The sequence below is a fragment of the Herpailurus yagouaroundi genome, unplaced genomic scaffold (assembly GCF_014898765.1).
Source record: "Herpailurus yagouaroundi ecotype Mexico unplaced genomic scaffold, PumYag 166, whole genome shotgun sequence".
In the NCBI taxonomy this organism is placed as follows: Eukaryota; Metazoa; Chordata; class Mammalia; order Carnivora; family Felidae; genus Herpailurus; species Herpailurus yagouaroundi.
Window position 1 is genome coordinate 23399119 of NW_024412407.1, and position 11183 is coordinate 23410301.

Below are 11183 nucleotides of genomic sequence, written 5' to 3' on the forward strand. Positions count from 1 at the left end.
CATGTTAATTCATGTAGAAGTAGATGCAAAACAGATCTACCTTTATGATGAAACAATAGAATAACATTATTTATTACTTTTTATCAGTAAAGGTACTTGATACACAACAGGTGACTTGTTTTAAGACCCAAAGAGAACCAGCAGCAAAATTAATAATGGAAGATATTAAATAGGTATGTATGTAGTGCCAATCACTGGCAGCCTACTTCAAGATCAGAAATAATCTTACTCCATACATATTATTTCTATAACTACACTTAAGTCATTGCCAGGTGCTATTGTTTTGTATCGAACCTTGAATGTGTGCTGTCAAGTGCCAAATAGGGCCAAAAATAAGCTGGTATTCCTTCAAAAGTTAAGGGAATTAATGTATAAGAAATTATTTTGCTTAGTTAAATGTGCATTAAGTGGCATTTTCTTGTCAGTAAAATGGAGAAAGAGGCTAAGAATAATTGGCAAAAACTTACTAAGTTAAAATTATTTCAAGTGTACTATGTTTTCATTCAAAATTGGGTATTTATTAAATTTTAATTGGTAGTTGGCTATGTTGCTAATTTTGTGTAAAATTAAGCATAAAGTGTTATTGATGAAGCTCTGTGAATAGAAATTGAAACCTGTTTTAGTTCAATAAGGCAGCACAGGTATTTTTTTTACAAAAACCTGTATATCTTGCCATTTTAAGACACAATTATTTTTTATCATATCTGGTATACATAGATAGCTGACACTGAATTTCAGTCAAATTATAGTAATCGTGATCAGTTAGTTTTGTTGATATCTGAATAATAGCGTTGTTTCATCGCTCTGTATTTCCTAAGGAAGTATAAGGCTTCTAGCTCTTTCATTACAAATTCGCCCCGTCCAATAAGTTCTTTGATCTTCTCTGGGTCCTTCACATCTTTGTTTTTAAGGAAAACATTCTTCAGACGCCTTTTAAAATAGTCTGCTCCTTTTGGATAGTCTCGTCCAAGATACAGCAGCTTAAAAAAGAAAGATTATATATTTCTAAACAATCTGTATCTCAATAACATATGTATAAAAATGGCAACATAAGTACTTACATTTTTATAAAGGTTCAGTACTTCTCCTCTTAAAGAATTGGCCATTTTCATTTATTATGAAAAGTATCTGCCTTTATACATAACATACCTAAAGAAAAATAAAAAGTTTTGTAAATAACTGCATTATAGTCTCTTTTAGAATCAAAAACAATTGTACATATTGGGAATATGGAAACTTTGTTTTTCATTCAATAAATAACTTTTTGAGCACTTTATGTTCCAGGCACTGACGTAGCCATGAAATGTCAGATAAGATGTGTTCTCACAGAACTAACCTCTCTTGGGGGAGACATAATAAGAGAATTTTCTTACGAAGGAAAAAGGGTAATGAGAGGGAAAATGAATTGTCAAAGAAGGATATGTAGGTGTACCTCCATTTATACGAGTGAAATGAATGAGATTTGAATCCAAGCTGCATAACATTACACAAATTACTTAACCTTTCTGAGCCTCAGTTTCCTACCTGTCAAAAGGAAGACTGTCTACAATGCTCTCAAGGCAAGGCCAGATTTGTTTGGAGGACACGGGAGAGGCCTGATCATATCTAGAAGGGTGCTATACTAAGAGAGGCCAAAGAGTAGAAGCTGAGTGTGGGAGTCAAGCAGGGTGGCTCAGTTAAGCATCTGATTTTGCCTCAGGTCATGATCTCATGGTTCCTGGGTTCGAGCCCTGCATCTGGCTCTCTGCTGTCAGCACAGAGCCTGCTTTGGATCCTCTGTCTCCATTTCTGTCTGCCCCTCTACCACTCATTCTCTCCCCGCCCCCCTCTCAAATAAAAACTTAAAAATGTAAAATTATTTTAACATATTTTGTTTATACCGAAGTATTTCAGTGTGTCATGTTAGCTACATTCAAGTGCTTATAGGTTATCAGTGGCTTAGTTGTAACCATATTGGACAGCACAGCTTTAGAGTATATTTCCTGTGAACAAGGACATTTCCCTACAGAACAATACAACTATCAGAATCAGGAAACTAATGCTGCTACATTACTACTGAAATCCACACCCCCTCCACATTTTGGCATTCATTCCAAAGATGCTCTATTTTATAGCAAAAAGGTCCAAACATTACACACTGAATTTAGTTTTCATGTCTCTTTAGCCTTCAATCTGAAACCGATCCTCAGGGTTTCCTTGACTTCTATGAACTTCATACTTGGGAAGATCACAGGCCATTTATTTTGTAGAATAGCTGGAGACTACCACAGAAATGTTCAAAATGCTTAGAAATAACAGTAGCCTGAGAATGGGAGCAAGGGGCTGGAGAACAGGAGGGATCAAAAGGCAGGAGGAAATCCTCGGGGATGATGGAAATGTTAATTATGATTGTGGTGATGGTTTTATAGAAATGTCAAATTTATCAAACTATATTTACATTTTAAAGAAGTATAAGTTACTGTATGTTAATTATACCAGTAAAACTTTTTAAAAATTGGTGTAAATTTGCTGGCCAAATGTTAGGAGTAGAGCTGGGAGATAGTGAGGTAGACATGGAAATAGAGATCTATCTAAACCACAAGACTGCTAATTAGGGTAGGTGGTTCAACTGGCCAGCAGTCAAGTTTCCTAAAACCTGGTATGCCTCTCTGGGGTGGGAGCCCTGGGTGTAAGCACTTAAATTTTTTTTTTTTTTTAATTTTTTTTTTTCAACGTTTATTTATTTTTGGGACAGAGAGAGACAGAGCATGAATGGGGGAGGGGCAGAGAGAGAGGGAGACACAGAATCGGAAACAGGCTCCAGGCTCTGAGCCATCAGCCCAGAGCCCGACGCGGGGCTCGAACTCACGGAGCGCGAGATCGTGACCTGGCTGAAGTCGGACGCTTAACCGACTGCGCCACCCAGGCGCCCCAGCACTTAAATTTTTTTATTTTAATGTTTATTTATGTGTGAGAGACCGAGTGCGAGTGGGGGAAGGGAAGAGATGGGGGAGACACAGAATCTGAAACAGACTCCAGGCTCTGAACTGTCAGCACAGAGCCTGACGCAGGGCTTAAACTCACGAACTGAGAGATCATGACCTGAGCCAAAGTTGGATGCTTAACCGACTGAGCCACCCAAGTGCCCCCCAAAATTTAAGTTTTTAAAAAGTTTAAGTATGGCAGCTAAATGAAAACCTTTTTATTTCTTGCTTAAGTTCATAAATCTGGTTCTCTGGATTCTCTTTCTTAAGGGGGAAAAAACCACACAGGAACAAACATTATTTCCATTTTAATACTTCTGTAATTCCCCTCTTCACTAGTAGTTTTTGAGCTAATTCATACAGCAAACATACAATGCAGCAGAACAATTCTTTAAGCTTTCTTGGAATTTTCTGTTTTTCTCCAAATTGCTTCCGAGCTTTCCTCCCAAGTCTGGTAATCCTTTTCTGTCCATTTTTATAAGTGAAAGGACAAAAAAAGCTTTTTAGAAGATTTGTATACATGGTTGCAACTGATAGACTCTGAGCTTCTCTTAGGATCCGAGTGGGCCATTGTTGGGGAACCTCTGAAGTCAAAGTGTTAGATCATTCCTCCTGGACTGGTCAGATTCCCCAGAGAAGAAACTTCCAATTTGCTGAGGATTTGCCTATCTAATCTTGAGAAGTGGAAGAAGAAGGGGGACCTTGCACTCAGCAGTATAGACACCAAATTTACTTAATTTCTGTTTCCAGTGTGGTTTTCATACTTAGTATACCTGAAGACACCCCAGTGTACAGAATAGTATTATTTTGTCAGAAATCAATCTCCATGCTTCTGTAGGAGTAAGAGGTATGGTCCCTCCAGAGGTGTTTCTCAAAGAGCTTTCACTTAAATCTCTTTGATTTACTTCATTCTTCATTTCCAATTCCATTGGCCCTGTTCCAGTGCCTTTTAAGAATTATGCAGTATAAATCGGGCTTTTCTGGTGTGTTGAGTCACATTCATTTATCTGGTTTGCAGCTTCCGAAATCTTACTGTTGTCATCTTCTCTCTTCTCTCTCATTTTTCCAATTTATTTTTATATCCCTTCACTGAAGATTTAGTGGAGTTTTGGAAAGGAATGAAGTCAGATGGATGTATTTAATTTACTATATTAATACCTAATTTCAATTTTAAAACTTTTCTTTTTTATTTCTTTTTTTTTTTTTTTTTTTTTTTTTGCTGAGAGCCAATTTCCAGTATGGTTAATCTTACTGAAGAATGGCTCTTCAGAACCACGTGCTTTAAAAATGATTCTAAATCTACATAGACATAATTTCAAATTGCAAATTGTAGCCTGTTTAATTTTCTGGCTGGGAGCACAGCTTTTATTTAACTCACAATTTGTCATTTGTAAAAACTTGTAGAGATCTGGCTTAAAGTGTCTTTTTAGTTTACAAATTATACATAATAAAGGATTTGCGCAGCAAAAAATGTAGCTGGTTTGATTAGGGTAAAATTGTCCCATTCTTTGATATGGTACCTTATAGGAATCATTATTATTTTGTGTTGACCTTTAAGTATTTGAGTAGCCATTGGGAGAAAGAGGTCTCCCTGGGTTCACAATTGGTGAAGCTGAAGTGCAGCAGGGACCGGGGACTGCTCCTTAACCCTGCATGAAGTCATGGAGGTTACTGCTCTTTGTAAAGAAGCAAACTCTTAGCGACTGAGAGAAGTCCCCTACCATTCTGAGAATGCATGTGGTGGGCAAGGAGAAGAAGGTACAATCCTCATTGATAGCTTTTTGCTAATAACTGTGGACTGAGGAGTTCAGATTTAACCAACTCCATTCCTGGGTTATCTAAGAATTGTCATTTTACTGGTTGCCAAAAGCTGTTGTTAATTACTTTTCCTCATGAAGTTCAGATGCCAATAAAAGCTGAAGGAAAACTGGCAAAGAAAGGCAGTGCAGTATTATTATTTATTGGGTTCTGTTAGATTTGACTCAAACAGCTGACACACATGTCCCTAAACTAAGCCTAAAAAGCTTCACACAAAAAACCAGTGCCAGCACCAAAGGATACGTTATCACAGAGGTAGGTGGCAAGAGATTTTTGCCTCCTAAGGCTGGTATTTGGCTTGGTTGAGCCCTACCCAGAAGCCAGAGTATAGAAGTGAGCTGAAAAGAGCTATTTATGTATATGTTCAGAATGGGTGGATATTATTATACCTGTCTGTAGGCAAAGAAGAGGGAACAGGAAATCGCCCTTACACTTAGGCAACTTGCAAGAGAAGTACGAGAGAAGAACCAAACTCACTGGTACAATCTTTTATAGCACAGTGACCCCCTAGAACACAGTCTAGTGTGTTCTCACACATCCACAGCAATTCCTCCTCCCTGGGAGGGAGGTGGCCTAGAGTGTAGGGCTTGAGCAAGTCCTCTCCCTTAGAGGCCTACCATTTTAAGGTAATTTGGGAAGAACGTTAACACCTCCTTAGGCCCATCAATCCTAACTGAATTGACTGAGGTTTTATAAACAGTAGTCTGAAACACTAAAAAGCTTACTTTCATATTAAATGGCTTCAGAACTCTGTATGAGGTCGATATTAAGATGTTTTGTATCTTGCTACCAGGGCTTAGAGATGGAAATGTCATAATTTACAATCGGATTTCTGTTACAATGGGGATAATAAGACCTCAACCCATAAGACTAGCTCAGTAATACTTATTTACTAATACATTTCATCAATGAAGTTGGAAAAGAGAGAGCATTATAAAATTACAATTCAGAGATAAGAAATGGTGCCAACGATTTTAAAGTATTTCACATTTTGTCATGCTAAAACAGGGCCCTGAGATCAGAGAATTGGGTGAGGATTTGGAGGGAGCTTAATATCTTAATCACTTAATGTCTTCTAGTTTCCCCGTGGGTCTAAGTTGGTAGTGTTTCTTCTTGAGGGGAGGAGACTGAAATTCTGAAGGTTGTGCTACTGGCTAGTACAAAGAGCCGGTGACCTTGGGCCAGTAACTTAATGAGTCTTCCTGGGCCTCAGCGACCTTCAACCATAAGACTTTACCCAGGATTTGCTTCAAATAATTTCCACTTCGTCGTTAGAGCTGCTCTTAGGAAAATCGGCATATACATAACTCGCACAGAGAGTAAACTGAACCATGTGCAGAGAGAGGAATCCGAAAGTCATTAATTTTAAAATGACCAACCCTCTCGAAACTAATTTGTTTAGTCCTTCTCTAAATTGCCAGTTGAGCCCTGCCACTCGGTCGGGCCTAAGCTGTGGTGGCCCAGGCAGCCCACCCGGGTGTCAATCACTTGACCCAGTGGCGTAGCCAAGGGCTCCCTTCCTTTTCGAAACCCTTACGGAAAGAAGTGCCCCAAAACACTCCTGGGAAATTGTGAGGAAGAGAAACTGTCAACGTCGGAAGACGTTCAGAAACCCTTTGCCACACCCGGCAGTCCCTGCCCCAGAGCATACTTCACGGCCTCCAGACCCCAAGATCTGGAAAACAGAATAAAACTCCCCGGCGGCTGCACTCACGCACTTTCCGGCATTCCACAGCCATAAAGGCCTCCGACCACTTCGACTCCAGGGTCGAACAGGGCGGTGTTGATGTGGGGCAGCCAGTCAAGAAGGGGGCGGGGCGCCGGCCGGAAGAACCTCAGCGCGATTGCGCGGACACTTCCGCGAGGATTTGCGCTCTTTACCTAGGGCGCAAGTGGGCGGGGCTTGTCGTCCTAACTACCCGGGAGCGTTTGTCCACGCAACTCTAATCTCAAATTTGGCCCAGTACCGGGTTTGCGCTTGCTGCAGCATGGTGAGCGGGAAAAGTGGTGGAGGGGCGAGCAGTGATTCACCATGTTACAATGATATAATAAGAGCATGTCATATTTTAGAGGGGAGCTGGTCGGTTTAAGAAAGCACCCATATCCCTGTGGGGAGTCTGCCTTCTGATCTATGGCCTTCCCGTCCGGAAGATGGACAGATGGGAATCCCAAACCGGTTTCGGCAGACGGGGGTTGGCCATTGCGGTCAGATGGTGTCCTAATCTGGCATTGTTGCTAGGTTTAAGAATTGGTCTGAACCTGGTAATTTCTAATAATGATAGATGTTTCCATTAAATTGCTTTTTTTTTATTGGCAGCTTGGCAAAAGTATGTTTTTGTGCCTCCTCAGTGGTTAATTAAAAACTGTTACAAGTTATTCTGCTTTGAAAAATTATTTTTTATGGTCTGTTGTGGAAATATGAATTGTTTTGTAATTCAAGTTACTCAACTTGCCTTGCCTTTATTAAGTATAATAAAGCTTCTTGCTTTATTTTAATGCACTTCTCAGCTGTCATGACTTTTCCAAGGACACAGACCAACCCTGTACCTATGAGAGTATCTTTTCCCCCATTTTCTTAAATGGGACTTCCATCTTCTATGGTTAAAACCAAAGGAAGTAAAAAATGTAATTAGTTAATTATTTAATTCATTAATTAGGGGGAAATACAAATTAAATTCTGTGTGTTGGACACTAGGCTAGAAGTCAAGGATCTAAAAGTGAATATTGCAACCCCTCCCTGCTCTGGGAGACAGGCTAAACTAATAATAATACAGTTTCTTAACCGTAACAATTGAAATGTCTACAATGGAGTAAGATTAATTGGAAATAATGAAGTTGGGGTGAGGAAGGACACAGAAAGAGAAGAACAATGCTTTTCAAAGTGTGTTTTAAAGTATGAATGTGAGTTTCCAGAATTGATGGAAAAAAATAAGGTGTGGAGAACATTCATGTCTGGAAGACAAGGAAGTAAATGGACTTTAAACTGACTTAAAACTGCTGGTAAATTGAGGGAAGAATAAGCCCTTAATTTATTTTCCAATGGAGCATAAATTTCATCTTATCCCTCTAGCAATGTTTCTCAAAATGTCCCTGGAACATTTGCTTTTACCACATCTGGAAAACTTGTTAAGATACAGAGTCCAGGAATAGACTGGACTCCAAGTCTACTGTATTAGTTTCCTAGTGCTGCCAGGTAACAAAGTAAAACAAACTAAGTGGCTTAAACAATAGAATCTTACTGTTTCACAATTCTGGAGGCTGATAAATCTAAGATCAAGGTGTTTCCAGGGCTCTGCTCCCTCTGCAGGTGCTGGAAAGGAATCTGTTCAGACCTCTTTCCGAGCTCTGATAGTTCCTTGGCAACATATCCCCATTCTTTATATGGTGTGCTTTCTGTGTGCATGTCTGTATCCAAATTTCTCCTTTTTATAAGGACACCAGTCATACTGGATTAAAGGCCATTCTGTTTCATTATGATCTTACCTTAGTTTAATTATATCAACAACAACCCTAGTTCCAAATAAACTAAAATTTGGAGGTACTGGGAGATAGGACTTCAACATATGAATTTTGTGGGGATGTAGTTCAGTCCTTAATATCTACTGAATCATAATGCGGAAGGGAAAGTGAGTGTGTACACTTTTACTGAAGGAATATGCATTTTTTAAATAAGCATCCAGGTGACTTGTATCCCCTCTGAACTTTGAGAACTACAGTTGACCCCTGAATAACAATGGTCCACTTTGAATTGCGGGAATCCACTTATAGGCAGATTTTTTCTGATAAATACAGCACTGTTAATGCATCTTTTCTTATGATTTCCTTAATATTTCTTTTCTCTAGTTTATTTTGTTGTAAGAATACAGTATGTATAAATATAATACACAAAATATGTGTTAACTGACTATATGTTATCAGTAAGTCTTCTAGTCAACAATAGGCTATTAGTAGTTAAGTTTTGGGGGAGTCATAAGTTACATGTGTTGTTCAAGGGTTAGCACCCCTAACCCATGTGTTGTTCAAGGGTCAACTGTACTATACTACATAATTGTCATAGACTATGAGTCTGGAGTTCTCTCTTGTCCAGCAAGAGAGCGGACACAGAATTGAATATGAGAAAGGCTAATGTCCAGGGGGAGACAAGAGCCCTGAACGGGTTTGTCTCCATATTTATTGAAAGCACAAGATTTTACACGTGTGGTGAACGTGAAGAAAACAATCAGATAATAATCATTAACTTGTGTGATTAAGAAGCAAAGGGTCTGGGGTGCGGGGGAGCAAGTGGAGTGTGTGATCAAAGCACAATAGTGTATTGGTGTCAGATGGAAAGTAATTTCCTGCAGGTGATATAACAAGTTACTCGTGATCCATTACGATATCTCACTAGCTAACCTTGGCACTTTTGCCCCATGGTGGTGGCTTTCCTCCCTAAGCTTTTTTCTAACCCATTTATGTAAGTAGAACCTATTTCCCCACACATAATGCTCTTTTTATGATTTGTAGGAGGGGTTAGGATAAGTACTAATTCCAACCCTGCTTCATATTAAAAGCATTAGTAAGAGATGATAATTTGCCCATTTTAAAATATGGCTACTTGAGAACAGGAGCAATACTGTTTGCATATTCTGCTGTATAGTAGTTATTTCAAGATGAAAGTGTGTTAACTATGAATTGATAGTAAGTATAATAGATATAGAACCCAACTGTGAAAATTATATGAGAGCAAAAGCTCTACTATTCTTCTTTATATCCTCTGGTGTCCCAGAGCACCTTGTGTGCAAATCAAATCTTAAATATCTGCTGAATGAATTAATGAAATATGTGTATTTTTCAAGAAGATAAAATCTGCTTCATGTGAATTTCAACATTTATGTTTAATACAGTGATAATCTTACAGCTTGAACCAATAATTTCTCCTGTATAAGTCTTCAGATGTGGAAAGTGTATAATCTTTTAGTCACATGATCTCCTACCGATTCCTTATCAGAAACTTAATGGACACATGAGCCTAATCAGGAAATTACAAGTAGTGTTATTGAATCACTTGTAATGATAATGCCAGTGGTAAATATTTATTGAAATACTGTGCTTTCCAAAATAATTTCCAAAGAATAGATCTGCATTAAGACACATTGCTGAACAGAATCATTTTATCATAGATTTGCTTGCTTTATTTTTTTTTTAATATTTTTTTTTCAATGTTTATTTATTTTTGGGACAGAGAGACAGAGCATGAACGGGGGAGGGGCAGAGAGAGAGGGAGACACAGAATCGGAAACAGGCTCCAGGCTGTGAGCCATCAGCCCAGAGCCTGACGCGGGGCTCGACTCACGGACCGCGAGATTGTGACCTGGCTGAAGTCGGACGCTTAACCGACTGCGCCACCCAGGCGCCCCAGATTTGCTTGCTTTAAATAACTGATTTTCTTTCTATAAACTTAGCAATCTTATCACAGAAAGATAATTTATTTATGAAATCATTTCCACACTTTCAAATTTGACATCAGTACCAGTACTTAATCATTAATGTTCTTTGGAACCGTTTAAACTAGAACTTTCTGACTGCTACTCTGTATAGGTTTAGGTCCCATCATTCTGCATAGATCATGGAGTGATTGTCATAAGAAAGAATGTAAGATTTAAAGAGTATAATTTTAAAAAGATGCTTCGGTGGATGAACTACTTTAGTTTTTCCTAGACCTGCTTATAGTTTTGTCTAAATTCTTTTTAAAAAGACTTCATTTGGAGATAATTTTAGATTTACATTAAAGTTGCAAAGATGGTACAGAGAGTTTCCTTATGCTTTTTATCTGGCTTCTCCTAATTTTCACATTTTACATAATCTTGGTACTTTTGTTAAAAATATCTGAGTTTTTAAAAAATTTATCAATCCTTTTGTTTTTCCGACTTTCAGGGTCCCAAAGCAAAAAAGGTAGGTAGAAATTATTTTCTCAAAATAGATAGTCTTGTAAACACTGACGTTGTATGAACAGACATTTTAAACGTTTTCTAATTAGTTTTATTATGGTTTATAGGGTTTACTAAGCTTATTTTGTAGATATTAATGCTATTTAAATCATGGATAATCCTTTACAGAAGAGGACGTATTTCACATTTGATATAAAAAGATATTCCTAGTTTCACAAAGACTTAAAAATAGTCTTTAGTTTTTACATGTACCTAGATTTGGGGCTTTTTATTGTGCTCTAGAAAATGTTAGATTCAGAACCCCTTTTCTTTCTCCCAGATAAACACAAAAATTTAGTTACAAAACTTTAGAAGTGGACCCTAAGGTAATAGGTCTTTAAGGGAATTGTATAGTAATGCATACTTGATTTTCTTTTGTAGTTTGTAGAAATTTAATTTAATTTAATTCAAGAAATTGAATTTAATTTAATTTAAT

The 11183-nt window shown here is 38.0% G+C and overlaps 2 protein-coding genes across 8 annotated transcripts in view; one reads left to right on the forward strand and one right to left on the reverse strand.

The window, feature by feature from the left end:
* Positions 1-2: 2 nt before the first annotated feature.
* Positions 3-6595, reverse strand: ETFRF1 (electron transfer flavoprotein regulatory factor 1). Of its 2 annotated transcripts, none has more exons than XM_040488649.1 (3): positions 6500-6595; positions 1062-1149; positions 3-980 (listed from the first exon to the last, which is right to left on the reverse strand). In XM_040488649.1, exons 2-3 carry the CDS (start codon positions 1110-1112, stop codon positions 759-761), a joined length of 273 nt encoding a protein of 90 aa, XP_040344583.1. In that variant the 5' UTR covers positions 1113-1149; positions 6500-6595; the 3' UTR covers positions 3-758. The 2 variants fall into 2 exon arrangements, with proteins under 2 accessions (XP_040344583.1, XP_040344584.1); XM_040488650.1 differs by having other exon boundaries at positions 6496-6585.
* A 75-nt stretch (positions 6596-6670) lies between these two features.
* The window catches only part of DNAI7 (dynein axonemal intermediate chain 7), a 71267-nt gene continuing 66754 nt past the window's right edge, over positions 6671-11183 (forward strand). For 3 of the 6 annotated variants that reach the window (XM_040488632.1, XM_040488638.1, XM_040488636.1), the window contains exons 1-2: positions 6675-6772; positions 10695-10712. In XM_040488632.1, the coding sequence (XP_040344566.1) occupies positions 6770-6772; positions 10695-10712 (21 nt within the window). In that variant the 5' untranslated portion in view covers positions 6675-6769. Of the gene's footprint in view, positions 6773-10694; positions 10713-11183 lie in introns of all 6 variants that reach the window. The other 3 variants (XM_040488635.1, XM_040488633.1, XM_040488634.1) reach the window with 3 other exon arrangements.

Coding starts and splice junctions, on each gene's coding strand:
- ETFRF1 (XM_040488649.1), bottom strand. CDS start 1,112: ATGAAAATGGCCAATTCTTTAAGAGGAGAAGTACTGAACCTTTATAAA. Junction 981..1,061: donor TACTGAACCTTTATAAAAAT/GTAAGTACTTAT, acceptor TTCTTTTTTAAG/CTGCTGTATCTTGGACGAGA.